This window comes from Physcomitrium patens, chromosome 21, assembly GCF_059467195.1.
Source record: "Physcomitrium patens ecotype Gransden chromosome 21, ASM5946719v1, whole genome shotgun sequence".
Taxonomy (NCBI): domain Eukaryota; kingdom Viridiplantae; phylum Streptophyta; class Bryopsida; order Funariales; family Funariaceae; genus Physcomitrium; species Physcomitrium patens.
This window is the reverse complement of record NC_143430.1, coordinates 8,046,551-8,069,716: the sequence shown is the minus strand read 5'-3', so window position 1 is coordinate 8,069,716 and position 23,166 is coordinate 8,046,551. Positions and strand designations below refer to the sequence as shown.

The window sequence follows — 23,166 nt, the reverse complement described above, 5'->3', positions numbered from 1 at the left end:
TTAGTTTTGAACCAAAGTAACTAATTTGCTATCACTCACTAAATTTTTAAAATTCCAAGAAAGAGGAGACATGAACATTAGGAAAAGATGGTGACAAGAACCACGTCTTATTTTTTTAATAAAATTTGTACTTTGTTTTTAATATTTTTGGTATCTTTGCTACATCTCCTTGAAATAAGAAAGCTTTATAACAAATATTTTTTAGGAAATTTGGCAATTTCTTCTTTGATGTTCTTGCTATTCAATATACCAACTTCAATTGCAACAAGTTGTACAATAGTGACTATTTTGTTAAAAAACTTTATCATTTGCATTTGTAGAAAGCTAAAGAATTTAGATACTTGTATCTAAATTTCTGGATTGCTTTCAACTTTGAAGGAAGAATTGTACCAAATCACTCAATTTTTATTATTAATGATATTATATATATATATATATATATATATATAATACTATAATTTTTAGTGATGGTTTTTGGTGTGTTTTACAAGAATTATTTATTAAAAACTTAAGAGATTTTATTCTTATGCAATAATATTATCAATGTACTTATCATTTATTAATTCAATTTATAATAAAATAAAATAAAATATTATTTAAATTATAACAAAAAAAATTAATTGACAAGTTGAATAATAAGATAGTATTTTTATTTTTTTATAAATAATTATATATTTTTAAAAGAAAAAATTATTCTTTTAATTATGCAATTACAATGAGATTCTAACATTGATGAAAATTATGAATTAAACAAGATATTTGGATTTGGTAATTAAGATTTTTGGTGGCATTAAATATTCAAAAACATCAACAAAAAATTAATAAATAAATAAAATCTTATCATATAATACATATGTATGATTTTAGTTTTAATATTGCATTAAAATAACGTTCCTATCATTGTATATTTTAGCTTTGTTATAAAGTTTTATTTTTGAAGAAATTTTTGCATAAGTTTAATTTTATTAACTTTATTTAATTGCATCTTTGTAATAAAAAAAGTGATCAACAAAGATGACATATTTTATTCTTTGCTACATTGGTATATAAGCAACTTGATTGTTTACAGATAATATATACTTTTACCATAGTTTGTTACATTAATAGTATATCATTTTCTAAAAACTAAGATTTGTCTCCAACTATTAAAAAAATTAGTTAAAATATAAAATGTAGACATTTAACTTGGTCTTATATTATGTCAACAAATCAATAGCCAAACCTAAAGAATTAATCAAGTCTTGAAACCATTTTGAGATTTGTTTAAAGTACCAATAAGACAATTTAACATTATATATATATATATATATATATATATATTTTAGCTACACTTACGTATAAAAAATTATGCATACTTCTGTGAAACAATAGATTAATTAATTTGACTATTTATATTATGTTAAACTTAACATGTTTTACAAGTTGAAAATAAAAAAAATCTAATGTGAATTCGTGCTATAAAATTATTATTCAAGTTACAAACCATGACATTTTAATTAGGTGAAACTCATGATTGATAGTAATGAAGATGATTTTTTGATACAACATTAGAATTACTCAACTTTGTATAAAATTTTGAATATCAAAAGATGATTTTTTTTTTATTTATTGTGTTATAAAAATAAAAATAAATTATCTTTTATTTGAGATATTCAATGTTATTTCTCTCAATATTTACCAATTTTATTTAAAGAAGCCATGGGCAATTAGTGATTAATAAATTTTTCTCATGAGTATTATTTGTTCAGCTCCTAGAAGAACCAATACGAGTTCCTTAACATGAAAACATGGACCAACGCACTTAAAATGAATAACTTTATGCTACCGAGTGAGTCAAGAATCAGTGCCTGTAGACATCACACATACCTTTGCAAAACATTATATTCATATCTACACGCACATGTATGCAACATGATAACATAATCTACTATTTCAATCTTGTTTGATTTATGAAATTAACTGATATAAAAAACCCCGCTCTTCATTTGACTCTACCACGTTATCATTGATTATGTGTGTGTATATATATATATATATATATATTTATTTATTTATTTATTTATAAACACAAATACATATAATACGAATTCGTCATTAATTTTATTAACATGTGCACAGTAACTTGATTTGATTATTCTGCAATAATAAATCTCAACATCTAAACTCCATGACAACTCGACCAATGCAGTAATGTTACGATTCAGTTACGCACAAATAGAGTTTGGGGCGATGAAATATGCCTTTTTTTTTATCATTGGTAGTAAATGAATAGTCAAAGATTCAGTACTAGGTCATGGCACTCAGAACTGGGAGCTGGCAGCATGCTCTACGTGAAAAAATGGTTAAACTGGCGTATAATCTGCGCATTGGTCAACACACCAGCCTTTTGGCAAGCAGTTCCAAGATCACAATTTCCTGAACTAGATCGATTACCTCGCATTCAAATTGACATGAACACTCTTTGATTGTTCGTTTTATTTATTGAGACAAGCATTCAAGAATATTAGTGCAAAAACGTAAACCATCTACTCAACCATTCACCCAATTACAGGTTTCTCTATTCGACGGTACGCTGATCTTTACTACACCGTTGAAATACACGAATAGGAATTCCTACTAGGCCAAAATCTTCTCGAAGAGCAGAAGCAATGAATCGAAGTTCAGTGTCGTCAAGCTTGCCTTGCCCACTCACAAATACAACAAATGTTGGCGGCCGAGCCTTAACTTGAGTTATGTACCTCACTTTAGCTCCATGACCCTCACCACCTTTCGGATGCCGACTCATGACCTGCAGAATGTACATCCCCTTGTCAATAATAAATAGATCAGTCATGCCTGGGTATACGAACAATCCAATCTAGAATTAATATGGAAAATTAGGCTGGAATAGGTTTATCAGGGACATTAGTTCAAATGACTAGAAGGGTCTAGAAGAAAAGATCACGTTGAAATTTGCGAATTGTAAGCAATAGTTTTCGAAAGTTTCGGGATCAATCAACGCGGCATCTTCGACAGTAGACTGCATTGCTTTCAGCAGTGAATCAGATTTGTGTATTAGCAGTCATGAGAAACTGGTTAAAGATAGTTCAGGTCAAGATCAGCAAAATCACCGAAAGTTAACTTACCTTGCGAATCCAACGATTGAGTTTCGCTGTTGGCAGCCGCACACACCACAGCCTATAACTTTCATTCACATGTCGCATTACAGCAGCCCGCCCCTTACCCTCGAGCGCAGATACAAATACGATAGGTACTCCCGTAACCTATCACATACAATGTAATACTCATACGTTCATAAATGGATTAAAAAAATACGTAAAAATGAAATGCAAAGTTAAAATATATTCTCGGAATTGTTCTATGACTTGAAATCAAAAGGCAATATTCATAGGAATGAACATCAGCAACGTAAGATGGGCTGGCACCTGTGGTAAGAGTTTCGTTATTTCTTCAGGAACAGCTTTCATGACAAGTGATCTTAACCGAGCATGCTCACTTCCCGCCAGCAAATCCATTTTATTAACCACAACAACGAGGCCTCTACCTTCTTGAACCACCCACTGAGCAAGGGCAGCTTCCGTATGCCGCATGCTTCTCTTAGTCTCAGCGATCTGCATGTAGAGCCCAGTTCCCAAAGTCAAAACCAAGCTTGAATTGGGAACCTAGATCGAAATAAACAGCATTCTTATAGTCTGATAGTATAGTAGTGCTTGATAGAAGTAGACAGCAGAAAGTTGTATAAATGTGATTCCTACATTGAGCACGATTTTTAACCACATTTTGTAGTGGCCTTTATTTGAAAGAACCAATCTTTGAGATTCTCAGCTAAAATTACGCGAATATTTAAGAGCGTGTGTCAGCCATTGATGTCTGTTGTTGAAAAGTACCTCTTGAGCATCCAAAACAAGTGTAACGACGTGGGCTCGTTGAACGTTGCGACGCGCATTCATTGCACTCAAAGCAGCAGGCCCCTCTTTCAACTTCTTTCGCTGCATCCAACCTGCAGTATCAACCTGCCAAGCGCCAATCCCCATGTAATAAACATGATGAAATTGAACCAAACTTAACTGTGAACTTACAGAAATGGTGTGAAGGAAGAAAAGGAAAGAAAATATTAAAAAAAAGCGTGTGAAAACGGTGCAAAACTACAAAAATAACAGGAAAATCGGAGAAACAAACTCACAAGGAAAATCTTCTGGTTTTCGTACTCAAATTCTACTCTAATAGAATCACGAGTCAATCCAGGCTCCGGCCCAGTCAACACACGTTCTTCCATTAATAGTGAATTAAGAAGTGTAGATTTGCCAACATTAGGACGCCCGGCTATTGCCAACTGCATTGGCACCCTCTTCAACTCGGCTTCACTCATCAATGCCTCGTTCTCTTCGTTCAAATTCAACTTGGTTTCAAATTCGTCAGTGTCACCAAGAGAAAGTCTTACTTCGCTATTGATAGAGATGTCTTCCAAAGATGAAAGCTCTCCTTTATAACTGAGCTCGTTCTCTAGCCCACTTCCAGCAGGTTCATCTACTCGAAATTCCAATTCAGTTTCTACAGCAGCAGATTCTTCTTCACGCAAATTTGCCGCTGATAACCGTAACAAGCAAGATTAGATTTGGACATGGATACCACAATCTAATATTACGCATGGTAAAAGAAGTTGAGATGTGTCTTCTGGATTTAGAAGCTTTGAGCTTCAGCCGGGGTTCCAAAAAATTGACGGATGAGAAAGTAGTACAGAATCCACATAGACTACAAAATAATATTTTTTTATATAAACAATTTAAAAACAGTCTTCACTTTCACGAGTACTAAGAAGATGGAGAAAAATATGTCTTTATATGTTCTTTATTTATCTATGTATTTACTTATTTAAAACCATCTAATTTCATGTTCTGCTATCCTTGCCAAAAATACGCATGCCCTGGGCTAAAACCTTTTCAGTAGTGGACAAGGTGTAAGGCAGCCGTAAGTATCACGTACGTGGTAGAATAAAGTCTCGACAAAAGAAAACTGCCATGCTTACTTCGGAATAATATTATCAAAGAAATGTTATCATTAAACTACCATCAATGAAAATTTATTAGCGCACCAAAACTGCCCACAAAATAATGAGGGTAGTGATGATACCTGCTCGTTTAGCCAACAACGCTTCCTGGGCTGTTTCCACCCACGGCCGCAAATCTTCATACAAATCTGCTAAGCCCAGTCCAGACTCTGCAGAGATAGCTACAGGTGTGCCAAAACCTAAACTGTAGGCCTCCCCCATGGCTGCCATAAGTGAGCCACTGGCATCATCATGCATTCCTTCAGCTTTATTGAGGAGGACCTTCACACGCACGTTTGGCGCAAGCTTGCGGAGCCACTTTCCAACTTCAGCATCCAGCGGCTGAACCCCAGATCTGTTCATAAATTCGCAATCAACTTAAATTCTTCATAACATTCTACAGGTTGAAAAAAATTCGACACAAAGTATGCTCCTCTCTCAAGAAAATTAGGAATTGAACAACCTGCCATCAACAAGAAAAAGCGCAATTTGACAATTCCGAAGTGCTGCAGCCGTGAGGCCCGCAGTCCTGTACAAGACACTGGCCGCCTCGGCATCTGTCTCCAGCCCTGCAGTGTCCATGACGCGAAACCGCATGTCCCCCAGCTTTGCCACGCCCTCCCGCACATCGCGCGTGACATGGCTGTCTGGGGTGTTGTAAACAAGCGCTTCCCGCCTCTTCGTCAACCTATCGTTGATCCAAGCATTGAATCAGCCTGTGGTCGTGCATGAAAAATCACATCAAAATCAAGCATCTTTGAAGCTCAATGTAAGGTTCATGTAACAACCTAATAATACTCCCCCACCTTCACTCCTCAACTAACCTGATTAAGTCCAATCACTACGCATTCCAATCACCTAAGAATGCTCAACTCACTCCACTTCTTAACTCAGTCACCCAAAATCTGAACTAACCAAAACTAACGAAAGCCACAAGGGAATCCATGAGCATCAAAAAAATTCGGGCAGATCACTTGAACGTAATGACATCGAAGCTTAAGGAAAATTTCTTTGAATGTAAATAAAACTGAAAGAAAACAACAACACACCACACATCTGAATTTGTGCTCTACGCACTAGTCAAGAGCTTCTACAAACTACACACCTGTTGAACAAAGCCGACTTCCCCACATTGGGCCTGCCAACCAGCAAAACCTTGGAAAGTGTGTCGATCGGGGGCTCAAGGAGGCGCTTCAAAGCCCGCTTCCCAGCCCCGCCGGCAGCAGCGCTCAGCTTTCCCATCTTCCTTACCAATTGTGCGCAATCCCAGTCTTCTCCACATCCCACTTCCTTCCCTACCCTAGACAGAAAAAATCATTCCCGAGACACTGCAACAGTTAATCTTCATTATGAACAACACCGACCGTTAAAGTTTTTCCACTTGAGCAATCTGGTGTCACAATTCTCGACCATGATGCACAATTCAGATGATCGATTGGCAGCAACGAGTGGCACACTCTCGGACCTTAAACCCTAAAATCGCCATAGTAGTTCGTCACTGGGGTTTAAGCTTGGGTCACTTCCACGGATGAGATGGATGGATGATATCTCGATTCATCGTGGATGGATGTTGGATGTATCGGATGAAATTCGATGACGTGTGGATGAATGATGGATGATACTGTAAGTCTGAACATGCAGGCCATATATGTGAATCTAACATAATTGTCATGAAATTAATATTTTTTGGATCATGAAAATTTCTCAAATTTTTTCAATCATCCTTACAACATTTGAATAGATTTCCAAGACCAATTGCATAAACTTATTATACTTGTAAATGTTTTTATTGTGGAATAAGTACATTTTATTACATTTCCTTTGGTTTTATGGGATGTTTCTCTACAATCATGATAAATTAGTTTGTTTCATTACGTTGCAACTATAATTTTTTCTTCCATTATTTTATGGGGAAATTTCCCAACTAATATATATATATATATATATATATATATATGGTGAGATTGGAATATATATATTATATTCCAATCTCACCATTTTTTATTTTTCGAAAAATAAATTAATGATAGAGCACGTACCTTGTGAGCATGCCAAATCAATAGTTATTTTTCTGTTTCTTTTTACTATTTTTGAATTGATAAAAGAATATATTCAACTAGCTTCTAAAACAAATCGAAAATGGTAAAATTAGTTTATTTAAAACAAACCACTTTAATCATGCCATTGTGTATTTGTAGTCTATGGCTCGTTAAGTTTATTTTATAAGTTGATGTTTGTATATCTTAACCATCTACTGTAATTTTTTCTTTTGCTTTTATGACTACACCTTAATAAATTCCATGTCAATTGTGCACATGGCTCGTTCCATTGTGTAAGATGTGAGGCAGGTAACAAAAATATTCGGCAGTTCTATTCAAAATCAATGTCTGATTTGAATTTTTCTAGAGATCTATTTTATCTTGTTTAGTTCAGTTTTTTATTTTTTATTTTTTAAATTGTTGATGGATTTTCATGTTTTTAACTAGTTAACACTCGGATTTTCACAATTCAATTTAATGATTATAATAAATATATTTGTTTGGATAGTTTAATCAAATTAAATCCTAAATTTGTGAAATACATGAAAACATTCATTGATTTGAGAACAGTACTTCAAGATTAAAATGCATAAGCTCATTCACGAGCCATTATGATTTGTGTAGACTTTGTTATATTTAACATGTTTACAAATATTTTTTCCCCAAAAACAATTCCATGACTTGTAGTTGTCGTTGTTGTTTTTGATTTTTGATTTTTTTCAAAACCGAAATCACTCTTGAAAACAAATATATCCTGTCATATAAATCACCGAAACAACATTCTCTCTTTCCAAAACATGACCAAATTGAACGTTATTACGGATATCGAATCATCACTGAAGGTACTAAGAAGCTCCAAATTTAACATAAAACGTGCAAGATAATATTATATAATAGTAAATAAGAATAACTATAAAATATAGTTCCACGATGTGCCTATTTGCAGCCAATAAAAGCTCCGTTTTGAGGGAGGGAGTGGTTATGGAGACGTGGAGCAGGTGGGGAAGGAGTAGGGAATCGGGATATGGCCCAGGTGACGAATGATATTAACACCTGAAGAGAACACCTGGATCAGGACGTGGATGGGGAGAGAGGAACTCTTGCAAGAGGAGTCATGGCTATGGCGAAGCGGGGCCCAGTCAGCCCCTGGGTCCTCCGCGTTGGTGAGCAAGGCTGTTTGATTGAGTAAGTGAATGGTTACTTCTCGGTGGAGTGCACATCGGACGCTAGTGCTCCCCTTAGAGTGTTCGATTCAAGCATGCTGTGTTGCATTTCAGGAGGAGGATCTGGAGCCCGTGCGATTGTGATTGCGAGGTTTTAAGGTCGGGGTTATGAGAGCGGCATTCTGATCTAGTGCAAGAGTGTGTAACCATGGCGGAGGCCGGGGGCGCCTTCGTGACGCGTGCGTTCGAGCGCATGCTCAAGGATTCCGCTGGCCGCAAATTTGGCAGCTTGCAAACTGCTCTGAAGGCGTATCTCGGTGAGTTTTGTACTTTTTATGGTGATCCAAGCGCTCTGGTTTTCGTCGCGTGAGAAGCTTGTGTGACCTAATGGAGTGACTGGGGTGTTCGCGAGAGTAGCGGATTTCCACACACGATGGCATTGCTTCTGCGGGTCCGGTTGGCGCCGGCCTGCATTTCGCAAGTGCGTTTTTGGGACCATTGGCATCGTTTTCGACGAATTCGCCACAAGTCGAGAAAATTCAATTGAGTGGATTTGCCTTGGATTTGCCTTGGGCGCAATTTGGGGTTTCTGTTCTCATCCTTGTAAAATATTCTGTGACCTGCGCGCGATGTTTCGAACATATTGATGGATGGAGGCCTCAGCAAATTTAAAATCAACTGTGTTCTACATGTGTAGACTCTCCGCAGTTGGCTGCGTAGATGCATGAGCAATGTCCTTTGAGAAGTCAACAACTTTCATGGAGTGAATTATCATTTGATTTGATATCATTCTTGGATGATTGTGAATTTTCAAGAACTTGTAGAAAGCAATGTCCCAAGCAATGGAGGGTGTAGCTCAATGAACATGTTTTTAGCTCTTCCTCGTAGCGTTCCAGACAACCAAGATCAATGTCAGGAATAGGTCACTAATTCGGGGGATTCTTGTAACATTGCAGAGGGGAAACCTGTGTCACCACCGCATGAGCCCCCTGAAGAGCCAGAGCCAGTTTTTCGAGATGAAATGTATGTTTTCGGGACAATATCAAATCACTCTTTCTTTGCGGTTCGCCCTGCTCTGTTTCGTGAGTTCCAATAACGAGTGGCTGAAGGCAGGCCAAATATGAATGTGGAAGCATATATGTTTTGGTCAAGCTTGTTGGTAGGATTAGAAACTGACAGCGAAATGCATCTTATAAAATCTGATGACACTGTGCAATTAAAATAAAAGAGTAAGCGGACCATTTTAAAACTAAGTTGCAACAGCTCTCGCATGCCATACATTATCTTTCTCTGAGGCGTTTGGGGAAATTCCTGTTAAAAAACATCAAGTGATCAGTCGTTTAGAAGAGGTCGCAGGTTAAGGGTCACGCTCAATAAAAGATACTCCGCTAAATTCCAAAAGGAGCCTAGTCATGCTGCAAAGAGCGTGTCCCAAGCTAATGGACACATAGTCCAAAAGTGATATAGTAGTAACAGGGTCGTTCCAGCGTGGTCATACTATTCCGCCGTTCCTTGACGACCGAAAATCAATACTTCCGTGGTGCTTCTAGTGACATGTACATAGTGGATGCAGATCCGTCGTCCAAGACAATCTCTCGGAAGGTGATCCATCAAGTCCTAAAGAAGCAGACGAGAAGTTTGAGGATACCAGCCCGGCCATATCTCCCGCCAAGCCCAGCACCGGACAGGCAGCTGCTGCAGCCCTAGCTGAGGCCGGACACATCCTAGAAGGTTCGGAAGCAGATTTGGTGATCCTGCCCTTGCGTCTCGCCTTTGAGACGAAGCAGTCCAAGCTTGTGGAACCAGCTCTAGACTGCCTACATGTAAGAACACACACCTGCTCTAGTAGTGCTCGGTCGGTCACTGTTGCGAGGTGTGCTAAGGACGTCACGGAGTGATTCTGCTCACAATGCCGTGGTCCATGATTTGTTTTGTGCGTTCCTCGTATTCGTGGTTGTCGATATATTTTCCCGTTTGTGCTGGTGATGGAGATTGGAATGTGGTGCCGCCAGCTTACTCCCGCAAGCTTGGTGATTGCGGTTTTCTTCTTCGCAATGGAGGATTTTTGCTTCGACTGACCCATCGATGGCACCATGTGTGTAGAAACTCATATCATACGGACATCTGGTGGGAGAAGCTGGTGTTGATGGAGGAAGGAATGCGCAGTTGGCAACTGAGATACTTAACATGGTCTGTGCTTCTGCTGACACTAGCGCACCCGACAGGTAAGATCCGCCTTGAAGCTAGTTGCGACGGGTGCTTGGGTGGGAGGCGTGCAATTTCAGCCAGTCTGTCTTTGTGTGTGTGATCTGGGGAACGGACTTGGCTCAGTTCACGTTCACACGCAGACTGTGGGCTAGCAAGTCACAACCTGCATTTGGTAGTGACTGGGCTCTTCCCGGACTGAGGATCGCAATTCTCTTTGTGGGATTACCCTGACATGTTACTCGTCATTTTGTGGGATGTGGTCTCACATGTGGTCTGGACTGTGGTGCAGTTTGGTCCTGCAGGTCATCAAGGTGCTTCTGACTGCGGTAGCTTCACCTACTTTTCAAGGTAAGGGTCCACCTGCTGTTGTGCAATTGAGGTGTAGCAGGCAGTTGTCAGTGGATGCTTTTGCTGACGGAAATGAAGAAATTGTTCGAACCAAAGTTGATCAGCAGTTAACTTGGCTGTACCTGCTGTGAAACTGCAGTGCACGGAGAATGCTTGTTGACCGCTGTTCGAACGTGCTACAACATCGTCTTGAGCAGGTAGGGTGCACGACAAAGGCAGTAAGCATCGCAAATGATGCTTGCCTGGATTGGTCGGTAAGAAGTGGTGGATGCGTGTCGGAGAGGTGTGATTTGGAAGCAAAGTTTTCCAGGTTAGGTCAGCGTGAGGTCCAAATACGCATGCATGTGATTTCGGTTTGGGGGTTGTGATTACGTCAGATTATTTAACACGAGGTACTGTGTGTTGCAGCAAGAACCCCGTGAACCAGGCGACTGCCAAGGCAACTTTGACCCAGATGATCAACATCGTTTTGAGGCGCATGGAGATCGATGTAGAGGTGATTGTGTGGACCCGCATGGCGTTTGTCGGTCGGTCATTGCATGGGATGGAACAGGATGTGGGAACGTGTCGTTTTCTGGAGTCGGTGTAATTGGTGCGCGCAAAGTGAGGAATTCGGTGGTCTGCCATACGAGGCACCGTGTTGTCGAATTTTGTTTTCAGCGTTGGTTAGCGTCGTCGTACGTAGACCGGAACCGTGCCTCGAGTTGGATGGTGACTGCCCAGCGTGTCCTGTTTGCTAAGAACCCGCACGTTGTACAGGCTGGCAAGAGTGTGGCACCGCCATCGGCACACGCAGGCGACGATGCACGTGCTGGTGGCTCCAACGATGAAGTCCCGGATGCCTCATCGAATGGACAGGTTGCTCACGGAGAAGATGGGCAGAGCACAGTAGGGCCAGCATTGACGTACAGCAGGACTACCACAATTCACATAGACCCGGAGACCGGGGAAGCAAGGAACGCAAGCACAGGGGAGACGATGGAAACGCCCCTTCGGTCACCTCGGCCAGTGCCAAGCACTCCTCCACCAGTGCCGATTTCGGAGTTCCAACATCTGGCGACTGAATCTGATCTCAAGGTATGCGGTTAACAACAACGCTCGTTAGGAGAAATTGTAGAAAGCCAGCATGGCATCATGTTACTTACCGTAGGCGCATTGATCCTAGGTGTTCTTCGTGTTCTCCAGCAGTCGGCAATGTACTTGTGATTCTTTCAGTGCTGTTATTTGGTTGCGCCGCTCTCGGTGGGTGGTTTGCCTCATTCGTCGTTGGTAGTATCGTGATGCTAAGCAGGTCCTGGACTTGTTGAGGTGGTTGAGCTGCTGTGGGAGTAAATGTGGGGTGCATGCGCTCTGTGCACGTGATATTGGGTGGGGTCGCGCTGCAGATGTCCTCCAGTAGTTTACGCAGCTGAGCTATTGCGGCGGTACAGTGTACGTCGTGGTTTTATAGTGCGAAGAGCTGAGGGAACGTGGTTGGGTGTGGATTTGCAGGGCATTGAAGCTGCATTGGACAAAGCCGTGACGCCCGAGGGAGCGATCAAGAACCATGAGTACGTGGTCTTGGGTGACCTTGTGAAGGGCCAAAGTGATGGTGGTGCTGTAGACATGTGTGATGGGTAGGGAATGTTTTCTGAACCGGTGGCATCATCCTGTTGATGTGGTGTGCATGTATGGGACGCAAACAGTGGAGGGGACTTGGACCTTTTGAGCTTGGGCCAGAAAGACGCTCTTCTTGTCCTCCGCACTATCTGCAAAGTAAGGCACAATTGTTCATTCCTGCTTGTGCCGTGTCTATCTTTCCATGCTATGATGGAGGTGCAGCGTGGTGATGTCGTTGATGAGCTGAGCGTGCAAGATGATGCGTGTGCAGATGGCTATGAAGGATGGGAGTGACGATTTTCTGAGTAGAACCAAGCTACTTTCTCTGGAGTTGCTCCAGGTGAGCTGTCGCGTACAATTTGAGTGTGTGTGTGTGTGATTGATAGGAAGGCAAGTGTGCGGTGCGGAAGCTTCGCCTGATGTGGAATGTAGGTTGAGGATGCATGCAGGCTGGTATAGATGATAGACGGGCGGAACTGATGAATCCAGCGGTTGCCTGCGATGCGTTGTCGGGAAATGATCTAAGAAGGTTCAACTTGGGGACGATGTTGGGATTCTCGTGCTTGGGGGATTTGTAGTGTGCAGCCGGTGATAGGTTATGGATTTTGGTAGCATTGTTGTGTGATGGATCCTGGACTGTTGTGCAGGGATGCCTGGAAAGTGTGAACCATGCTTTCACGACGAACTTCCCTTTCATTGAGCTCGTGAAAGCGTACCTATGCTATGCATTGTTGAGGTCGTGCGTTTCGCCAACCGCAGCAGTTTTCCAGGTGGGTGCTTGATATTTGTGTCGTCCTTGGGTTGGCGATGCAAGCGAAGCTGTTGCCCTGGAGCGGGTGGCCTAGGTGACGAGCAGACTGCGTTGGTAGAGTGCTGATTTTGTGAATGGAGCTGCTCTGTCTGACTGCTGGTTTTTCAGCAGTATGCAGACTTGAGCATGAGTTGGGGTGGAAACATGAACGTGAGAGGAGGCATAAGCCAGGCTGCATGGCGTATACTGCCGGGATCTTGTAGTGTGATTTATTGTGGACAGTTATCCCTGTACGTTACTGATGGACGTGTGTGGCATTGAGGCTCGGGAGTTGCTGATTTTGTGTGCTCTTGTACTGGCAGCTTGCAGTGAACATCTTTCTGATAATGATGCAGCGCTACAGGGAAAGCCTGAAGGTGAAGTTGTGGTAGATGGGGGTTCTGTTGTTCGCTCGTGAGTTGGAACGGGGGTCTCCGAGTGTGTTGAGATAGCAGAGCAGGTTTAGTGTGGAAGTGGATCTGAGTGTTGAGTGTTGAGTGGACGATTAAGACGAATGCGTGAGCTGTGTGCAAGGTGAACCTGGTCCAGTTTGGATCTGTACTCGGCTTGAGCAGCCTGTTTGAAAGAGTCGACGTACGGCGTGTCCGACATGGAGTGAATTTGCTGACAAACTGGGGTTGTTGGTGCAGGCGGAGTTGGGAATATTTTTCAACTTGATTGTTTTGCGGTCGTTGGAGATCGAGTGTTCGATTCATCAGAAGACGGCAGTGCTGAAGTAAGATTGGGTCCCCCGAATGAGGCTGGTTGGAGCAACCACATTTGTTTACGGGTCCCAGGGTTTGACGGAATGAATCTGCGGTCGTGTTTAGCAGTGTGGTGTTTGGATGCGGGTTACAAGCCTGATGTTTGATTGACAAGGCGAGGTCCAACGTGCATCTATGGTGGCGGTGCAAGCGGATTGAGTGTGGTGTGGTGTGTGGCACTGCAGGATGCTGGAGAAGGCTTGCAACGATCCGCAGATGCTGGCAGACATTTTTGTGAACTACGATTGTGATCTGGACGCTACGAACTTGTTTGAACGCATGGTATGGAGCCGAAACATGGTGCAAGTGCACGTTTGTTTGGTCTGGGACGGTCAGTGGTGCGTGAGGATGTGGTGATGCTGACATGTTGACAAGCGAGAATGTATGAGTTGATGACGGGCGATTGTCGTGGCCCGTTGTTGGTTTTGTGGCTGTGGAGGTTGTACGTGGTGTGGCATGTGCGGTTGGTTGATGCGATGTGTGGGGTGTGATGAAGGTGAATTCGCTATCGCGACTTGCCCAAGGGACGGCGAATGGAGATCCCAGCGCCGCGAATGCGTCGCAAAACATTGCGCTGAAAGCCTTGGCTCTTCAAGTGAGTGAAACTCGAGAATCTCGAAGGTTATGGGGGCTTGTTGTTTTGTCGTTGTCGGGTGGCTGGCATCTGACATCCAAGTGGTGCGTTGATCCACAGTGTCTGGTGAGCGTGCTGAGGTCACTGGGAACGTGGACATCGAAACAGAGGGGGAACAGGCCAGTGTTTCCCGACCTGACCGTCGCCGACGTGGAGGTTGACTCTGGTGGGGTGAACGGTGGCGGTACTGAGGCGGATGTGAAGGAGGACGCGAAGGTCGTGACCCAAGCGAATGAGTTCGAGAAAGCAAAAGCTCTGAAGGTCACCATGGAGAGCGCGGTTGCCAAGGTACCCGGCGGACTGCAACATTGATGACGAGGGCGGCATGGCACCTGCGTTGTGAAGCTATGATTTACGGATGCGATACTAGTGAGAGGACGTAGAACAGTACCAGTGGCGAGTGGGCAGGAGGGGTTGAGGAATAGTATTTTGTGGGATGATTGCTAGTTACTGGTGCGTGGGGTGTGCACATTTGGCTTCACAGCTGTTGTTCGTGCATCTTTCAAGTGTGACAGTGATGGAGTGAGCAGGTGAGATGTGCTGACACGGACGAGTTACTTGGTTGTACAGTTCAATATGAAGCCGTCAAGTGGGATCAAGTTTCTTTTCGAGCACAACCTGGTGGCCAAGGAGCCAAAAGCAGTCGCTCAGTTTCTAAGGGATTCTCCGGGGTTGGACAAGGTAATGATTTCGTGGCAGTTGGGAGTTTGCAACACACAGGATAGGCGTTGTCCGGGTTACCACGGATGTTGTTGCAAGGGGTATGTTGGTCAGATTACGGCCTGGATGGGAATGGGCTGCAACCTGAGGGCAGCACGAGGTGATTTGGATGTTGGAGTACAGTTTGCGTCATCTGGAGTGGGCGATGATGGTTCAGGCGGGATGGTAGTCGGTCCTGTGAAGGCGAAGAATGTTGGCAGAATAGCAGGCTGATGACGGATGGCAGAATAGGGGGCTGGATTGTGGGGCGACACGGGACAGTGTTTGGGGATTAGAGCGTGCGACTGGTGCAGTGTTGGAGGAGATGAGATTGTGACGTGATTGGGTGTGGGTGGTGCAGACGATGATCGGAGACTACTTGGGGCAGCACGAGGAGTTTCCGCTGGCAGTGATGCATGCATTCGTTGATGCACTGAGCTTTAAGGATATGAAGTTCGACAAAGCCATTCGGATGTTCCTGAACGGGTTTCGTCTTCCTGGCGAAGCGCAGAAGATCGATCGCATCATGGAGAAGTTTGCGGAGAGGTAAGCAGGAGGCGAGAGCGCGTGGCCGGGTGATGCGATGCACTTGACGGCAGAGACGGCGCTGTTGTTGGTTGTGGAGTTGAGATGAGGTTGTGGTTAGTTGCTGTGATGGTTGGGTGATGCATGTACTATTGACCGCAGGTACTGCCGAGACAATCCAAATCTGTTCAAGAACGCGGACACTGCGTACATACTGGCATATGCAGTGATCATGCTGAACACGGACGCCCACAACCCCATGGTGACCAACAAGATGAGCAAGTCCGACTTCGTGCGCATGAACTCGTCCAGCGACGTGGACGAACATGCTCCTGCGGTATGGGCATAGCGCATGGGCCGTGAACGCTTGGGCGTGTTTTGAACGTAGGGTTGTTGCAGTTGACGAGCGTGGGTCGGGAAACACGAGGATTTTGGGAGCGGTGTGAGAGTTTGTAAGTTTTGGGCGAGGTTTCGGGAGGTGTGCAACAGGGGGTTGTGTGGTGGAGGATACGGGTTTTGGGGATGTTGTGGTGGTGGTATTGGGAAGAATAGGGAAAAGCAGTAGGGGTGGGGAAGTGCAACTGACTTGTTTGATCACACGTGGCAGGAACTGTTGGAGGAAATATACGATTCCATAGTTCGAGAGGAGATAAAGCTGAAGGACGACGACTCGAAGAGGGAGAGGCCGGAAGAGAGAAGCTCGCTGGTGAGCATATTGAACCTGGGTGGATTTCGAGGAAGAGGTGCTGCCGATACGAAGAAAGAGAGCGACGAGTTGATCGAGGTGACGCAGTCGATATTCAAGAAAGCGGGGTTCAAGAAAGGGGTGTTCCACAAAGCGGAACACGAGGACCTGGCTCGTCCAATGCTGGAAGCCGTGGGATGGCCGTTGCTGGCAGCATTTTCTGTGACGATGGAGGACAGCGACAACAAGTCGCGAGTTCTGCTGTGCATGGAAGGGGTTCGACTTGGCATACACCTGACGAAGGCACTGGGAATGGAGACCATGCGCTATGCGTTTCTGACGTCTTTAGTGAGGTTGGTGTCTACCGACGTCCCGTAGGATTGTTTGGAGCGGAGATGGGTTGGTGTCGGTGTTGGTGTTGGAGTTGGATGTGAGCCGGGCGTTCACAGTGCACAGAGGGCGCGGGCGGGGACTATAGTGACATATGTGGCTGCGTGGTTTGTGGTGGCAGATTCACGTTTTTGCATGCGCCGAGGGAGATGCGATCGAAGAACGTGGAGGCTTTGAAGACGCTGCTATCTATGTGCCAGAACGAACCAGAGGCGTTGCAGGACACATGGAATGCTGTTCTGGAGTGCGTGTCGAGGCTGGAGTTCATAATCACGACGCCGGGGATGACATCGACGTTGATGCAGGGCAGCAACCAGATATCTCGGGATTCTCTGGTGCTTTCGTTGACGGAGCTGACAGGGAAGCCGACGGAACAAGTGTTTGTGAACAGTGTGCGGCTGCCAAGCGACGTGATCGTGGAGTTCTTTGGGGCTTTGTGCGGGGTATCAGCCGAAGAGTTGAGGCAGTCTCCACCGCGGGTGTTCAGTTTGACGAAGCTGGTGGAGATCAGCTACTACAACATGACGCGAATTCGAATGGTAAAGTGACTTGACCGAGGAGGAAGTGGATGAGAAGTGCAGTGAGAAGGGGGTTGGAGAACGTGAGAGGAGTTTGTTGCGCGGGGGTGAATTGTGAAGCATGGTTGCATGATGAGGAGTAAGATTGTGTAGGTGGGCGGCGTGCGCGTAGGACGTGGAGGTTGTGACGGCAGGGTGAAGGTGGAGGGTGTTGACAGGGTGCATGCGGGTGTGGGGTTCAGGTGTGGGGCAGGATATGGGCAGTTCTTTCGCTGCACTTCATTGCAGCTGGAAGTCATTCGGAGGAGAAGATTGCGATGTATGCGATCGACTCTCTGAGGCAACTGGCGATCAAGTATCTGGAGAGGGCGGAGTTGGCGAACTTCACATTCCAGAACGACATTCTGAAGCCTTTCGTGGTGATAATGCGGAGCAGCAAGAACCCGAGCATCAGGGCTCTGATCGTGGACTGCATTGTACAGGTAACGAGGTGTTGTGAACATGTGGTTGCGCGTGTGGGACGGGCATTAGCATGTCCGGAGTGGCAGCATGTGCGGGTTGGTGGGAAGTAGGCATCCCGTAGGTTTTGTGTGAGGGGGGAGGTTGGCGGTGGTGGAACGGTCGGCATTGGTGTGGTGAAGTGGCGGTGCGGTTGAAGTGGGCTTTTGGTCGGATAGGGATGTTCGGGCGGTAGAAGTAGGTGGGCTGTGCTGAGCAGTGGGAGGTTGTGTTCAGATGATCAAGTCGAAGGTTGGGAGCATCAAATCCGGGTGGCGGAGCGTGTTCATGGTGTTCACCACAGCCGCGTACGATGGCGTGGTGTCCATATCCGACGTTGCTTTCGAGAATGTGGAGCAAGGTATTGCGTGGTGGTGGATGCATTTGATGGGGGGTTGTGAGGGCGATTGGATTTGGGTTGTGAGATGGTGGAGATTGCAGGTGTGGAGGAGAAGATGGTGGGTCTGAGGGGTTGTTTTCTGGGTTGGGTTTGGTGCAGTTGTGCTGGAACACTTTGATCAGGTGGTGGGAGATTGCTTCATGGACTGCGTGAATTGCTTGATTGCATTTGCAAACAACAAGATCAGTCCACAGACGAGTCTGAAGGCTATTGCCCTGCTTCGAATCTGTGAGGATCGGCTGGCAGATGTAAGATGGGTGGTGGGTTGGGCGAATGCATTCGTAGGCAGTTGTGGTGCGAGCGTGAGGACGTTTGCGTTGTGGTTGAAGGTTGCGCGGGTCCGGTTGGAGGTGGTACGCTGTTTTGCGGACGATGTGGGTGCAGAGCAGGAGGTGGTGGCAAAGTTGTACTGAGAATGGTGAGGTGACGCGGTGTGTGCAGGGTCAGATAGCCGGTGGCGTGTCGAAGACAGGGGAGAACGGAGATCAGTCGGACCTGGAGGTAGCGGAGTACTACTGGTTCCCAATGCTGGCCGGGTTGTCGGATCTGACGTCGGATCCGCGAACGGAAGTGAGGAACTGTGCTTTGGAGGTTCTGTTCGACCTGCTGAAGGAGCGTGGGAAGAACTTTTCGGGACCTTTCTGGGACAGCGTGTTCCATCGTGTGTTGTTTCCCATCTTCGACTACGTTCGTCATGCTGGTAAAGATGGGGAAAAGCCGGCATCTGCAGATCAGTGGCTTCGGGAGACTTGCATACACTCGCTTCAGCTGTTGTGCGACCTGTTCAGCAGTTTCTACAAGGTGGGGTTGCATGGCAGCTTGTGTTGGGTGGTGGTGGTGGTGAATTGTTGTGGTGGCGGGGGTGGGATGTTTGGACGGGTAGTTGATGAGGCGAGAGGAGGTGGATGCAGTGGTTCTGACGGGGCGTGTTTGAGTTGTGGCAGGAGGTTTCGTTTCTGTTACCGGCATTGTTGGGGTTGTTGCTGGACTGCGCTACTCGACCGGATCAAACATTGGCAGCAATTTCGATGGGTGCTCTGGTGCGGCTTGCTGAAGTTGGTGGACACCAGTTCAACGACAAGGATTGGAGCACTGTTCTGGACAGCATTCGGTAAGTATTGTGACGTGGAGGCATGTGGATTGAGGAGGGGAGTGGGGAGATAGAACGGGGTTTTTGTGAGGGCTCGGGGGGCGGTACATGTCAGTGAGGTTGTGCGGATGTGCATCTTTGGAAGGTGGAGTTGGTTGTAGCACGGTGGGTCGGGTGGGTGGAGTGGTGCTGTGACTGCGTTGATGGATGGGTTGCGTGGTAAATGGCGACACGGGTGGAAGCCGAGGCGTTGGGGTGCAGGTGTACTCGAGGAACCAACATTGGAGCGAACGCTCTGACAGCGCGTGCGGTGGTTGTGCAGGGATGCGTGTCAGAGCACCCAACCAGTGGAACTGATGAAGCCGGAGAGCATGGTGACGTTGGGGTCGGATTTGGTTTCGGGACCGGGCAGGCTGTCAATTGCGACCCCTCCATCGAGCATGCGAGGAGGTCACACCCCAGGCGGACAACCAGAGGCAGAGGCAGAGCATTCGGTAGCTCACGAGAACGGTGCGGTTGAAGGAACGCCGAAGAGCGTGAGCAACGGGGACGCATCGAAGATGAACCGTCGGTTGAGCTTCGATTCAGTGGCAGAGGAGCGGGTGGAAAGACTGAGCATTGCGGAGTCCGAAGGTAGCGATGGGGGTGACGGCATGGCGGTGCATAGATGGTGTGGAGAGGGGTGAATAGATGTGGGATGCATGGGTGTTGGAATGTTGTAGGTCGGTGGGTTGGTTGAATGAATGGGAAGCGTGGTGCTGTGCAGGTTTTGAAGCACCAGGTTCGGTGGCTTCTCCGAGGGACGCCAAGGCAGCGAATCTGGCGAGTGGGCGGACTTTCATGAGCAATGTGATGGACACACTGCTGATGAGGAACACGTCATTCAGGAGTGCGAAGAGCAAACCCACAGATGTTGGTGTGCAAAGTTCTTTGCAGGTAATGTGGTGGTTGAGCAGAACCTGGTGCAGTGTGGTGTGTGAAGTGTGGTGTAGGGTTACCGGGGTTGTGGAGGTGGTGAGGGAGGTGCATATGTGGTGTCGGAAAGTATAGAGATTGGGGTATGCAAAGGACGTGTCGAGAAGCGTGGCGGCGGGAGGCGTAGCGTGGACAGCGTCCCCTGAGTAGTTGGAGGCGTTAGGGGAAGAGGAGGTTTTGTGAGGGAAGGATCCATGGTTGAGCGTGGGGTTGTCTGACAAGACGAACGTTGGGTGTGCAGGATGTGGATGTGATGGAGCTTGGCCCCGACGGGAGCGAAGCAGAGAGTCCGTTTCTGCAGGACGTGAGGACGAAATGCGTGATACAGCTTTTGCTGTTGGGCGCGCTGGATAGTCTGCAGGTGAGGATATTTTTGAACGGAGTGGATGGTGGAGTGTGGTGTTGTTGCATTGGTGGTGTGATGTGGCATGTTTGGTGGAGATGGTCCGGTGGGGTGTGGTGGTGAATTTGACGTGCGTTTGCGTTGGACAGAGGAATCACTGGCAGAGATTACAGGCGTCACACAAGCGATTGATGATGGATACAGTGTTGTCGATGGTGGAATTCGCGGGTTCTTACAACAGCGACTCGAACCTTCGGAGTAGAATGCAGCATGTCGCTGGAGATAGGTGAGGTTCCGGGGGAAGTGGAAGGATGATGTTGTAGTGTGTGAAACGGGTTTGGTGCGGGTGGGAGTGGGCGATAGGAAGTGGGATCCGTGGTGGTGTTTGTTGACGTTGCAACGGAGGTTGTGGTGCAGGTCTCCTCCGAATCTGCTGCGGCAGGAAACCGAAGGCACGAAGATTTACCTTGCAGTGCTGAACAAGACCGCGAGCGGGGGTGGTGATGAAGCGAGGGATGATGAGATGACGGAGCAGGGTGGTGACGGTCCCAACAGTGGTGATACGACGTGGAAAGGTGGGGAGCAGGAGCTGAGAGAGGAGGCGGAGAGGCGGCTGGTGTCGTTTTGTGGGGACGTATTGAGAGAAGTGGCGACATTGCAACCGGGTCCAAGCGAGGCTGTGGAGTCCGACGTCCACCGAGCGCTTGATCTACGGTCACCGGTGACTGTGCAGGTAGTTGGTCGCACGCACATGGCATGGAGGTTGTGTGATGGTAGGGTGGGGCGCGCAAGGGCGTGTGAAGTCGGAAGGCTGGGGATGGGTGGAGGCGTTGCATGTGAGAAGTGGTGGAGTGGCGGCACATTTTGTTTTGGAGTTGTGAATGGAGAGTGAGGTGTCGAGTGGGTTTGGGAGAGTGGGTGTGGTGGGTGAGGGGAATTGAGGAACGGAGCGTTGCGTTGTGCAGGTTTTGAAGGCGATGAGGGAGATGGACAGAAGGCTGTTCAGGAAGCATCTAGAAGAGTTCTACCCTTGGTTTACCAAGCTTATCTGCAGTGATCAGGTACGAGCTTCTCGTGAACCGTTGGCGTGTGTGGATTGGTGGGCAGTGTCGTGGTGGTATGCAGTATTGAGTAGGCGGGGTGGTGTTCCGGAAGTGGTTGTGGTTGATTGATGAGGTTGTTGGAGGTAGGGGATGGAGATTTGATGGGCAGTTGGCAGTAGATTGTGTGGGGGTAGAGTGTTGGTGCAGTGGTTTTTTGAATCCTGGATGGATCATGGTATATGTTTGTGACGAGCGGGTGGTTGCAGTAGACTGAGAGTGTGGATGGCGGTTGTGCAGATGGACGTGAGGAGAGCTCTGGGAGAGTTATTTAGGGTGCAATTGGTGGCACTTCTGCCGTGATTGTGGGTAGGATGGGGGCATTAGGTGGGGGGGGGGGAGTGGAGCAATTTGGAGGGTGGGTTGTTGTTGATAGAGAAGTAGGTGTGAGCGACATTGGACAGGCGATTGTCCGTTGTAGATGATAGAGTAGTGGAGACGGAACCATTATTTGAGAGGCAGAATTGTTTTGCGGAGCAAGGATACCTTGGCAACGTGGGAGGGGCACTCGCGAGTGCGCTGGAGTATTGTCCAGTGTTGTGGACCCCGTGCAGTAAAGATTGGAATTGCTTCTGAATCGAGAGCAGCAGGAGGTATTCGAGTTGGTTATTGTTGTTTAGGTTCAGTTGTTGCAGATTACCGATCTCATGATGATTGTCCGAGTTGATGAGTCCTAATACCTTTTTTCGTGGTCTGGTTGGTTTGAATGGTGTGGTGGCTCTAGGTTTGGCTTAATGTTCTTGTGATCAGGATGGATTCAGCACATGACTGTTGATGCAATTTTGGAGGTTTTGGTGATCGTTTTACTACAATGCAATAGATGTCATCTTGTGCGTTTGTTGGATTCGTCTTGCCTTTGATAGTTGGCAACACATTATTGCTAGGGATTGTATTTATGTTGCCAATTTTCATTAGTGCTTCCATGGAGTGGTCTTCCATCCTATGCAATTCTCTCATGGTTTGTTGAAATGATCATTGGGTTGGGTTGTGAAATTGGTGCAATGTAAGTTTAGGGAAGTTGATCAATACGTAATGTGGTTCAAAGTGTTATGTTATATTTATAACTATTTTTTTTGGAAGTAAGTATTGCATTTTGTAATGTCTCATCCAGTAATATTTGATCTTACTTTGATGCTGCTCATTGTATTTTTTGGAAACCATGCTATATATTTGTAAATCACAAATTATTCTTTTCAAAAATAGTTTTTATTCCAAATCACTTATTTCTATCATTTTAATTTAATGTAATGTGGTGTAGTAGTATGTATTTTTGGAATTTTCAAACAACAAGAAATATAAATAAATAAAATTAGATTGAAATGCAACAAACATTTAATTGAAATAAAAAACA

The 23,166-nt window shown here is 45.8% G+C and overlaps 2 protein-coding genes across 4 annotated transcripts; one reads left to right on the top strand and one right to left on the bottom strand.

Annotated features, from left to right (window-relative positions):
• Positions 1 to 2,445: 2,445 nt before the first annotated feature.
• LOC112274577 (uncharacterized) lies at positions 2,446 to 6,517 on the bottom strand. Of its 2 annotated transcripts, none has more exons than XM_024504246.3 (8): positions 6,153 to 6,517; positions 5,511 to 5,735; positions 5,131 to 5,402; positions 4,184 to 4,587; positions 3,888 to 4,013; positions 3,426 to 3,611; positions 3,126 to 3,263; positions 2,446 to 2,788 (listed from the first exon to the last, which is right to left on the bottom strand). In XM_024504246.3, exons 1-8 carry the CDS (start codon positions 6,287 to 6,289, stop codon positions 2,558 to 2,560), a joined length of 1,719 nt encoding a protein of 572 aa, XP_024360014.1. In that variant the 5' UTR covers positions 6,290 to 6,517; the 3' UTR covers positions 2,446 to 2,557. The 2 variants fall into 2 exon arrangements, with proteins under 2 accessions (XP_024360014.1, XP_024360015.1); XM_024504247.3 differs by having other exon boundaries at positions 5,511 to 5,763; positions 6,153 to 6,511.
• A 1,680-nt stretch (positions 6,518 to 8,197) lies between these two features.
• LOC112274576 (brefeldin A-inhibited guanine nucleotide-exchange protein 5) lies at positions 8,198 to 22,392 on the top strand. Of its 2 annotated transcripts, XM_090245557.1 has the most exons (35): positions 8,198 to 8,271; positions 8,364 to 8,566; positions 9,206 to 9,272; positions 9,823 to 10,072; positions 10,353 to 10,474; positions 10,747 to 10,805; positions 10,945 to 11,002; positions 11,214 to 11,301; positions 11,565 to 11,882; positions 12,297 to 12,355; positions 12,491 to 12,560; positions 12,676 to 12,744; positions 13,052 to 13,174; positions 13,518 to 13,571; positions 13,845 to 13,930; positions 14,144 to 14,240; positions 14,455 to 14,553; positions 14,653 to 14,880; positions 15,163 to 15,273; positions 15,653 to 15,837; positions 15,979 to 16,153; positions 16,424 to 16,854; positions 17,013 to 17,430; positions 17,652 to 17,891; positions 18,145 to 18,268; positions 18,407 to 18,555; positions 18,749 to 19,108; positions 19,252 to 19,418; positions 19,720 to 20,030; positions 20,164 to 20,333; positions 20,614 to 20,733; positions 20,865 to 21,001; positions 21,133 to 21,448; positions 21,681 to 21,776; positions 22,056 to 22,392. In XM_090245557.1, the coding sequence occupies exons 2-35, from the start codon at positions 8,458 to 8,460 to the stop codon at positions 22,116 to 22,118; spliced, it is 5,529 nt and encodes a 1,842-aa protein (XP_090101683.1). In that variant the 5' UTR covers positions 8,198 to 8,271; positions 8,364 to 8,457; the 3' UTR covers positions 22,119 to 22,392. The 2 variants fall into 2 exon arrangements, with proteins under 2 accessions (XP_090101683.1, XP_090101682.1); XM_090245556.1 differs by having other exon boundaries at positions 8,231 to 8,566.
• The last annotated feature ends 774 nt before the right edge of the window (positions 22,393 to 23,166 follow it).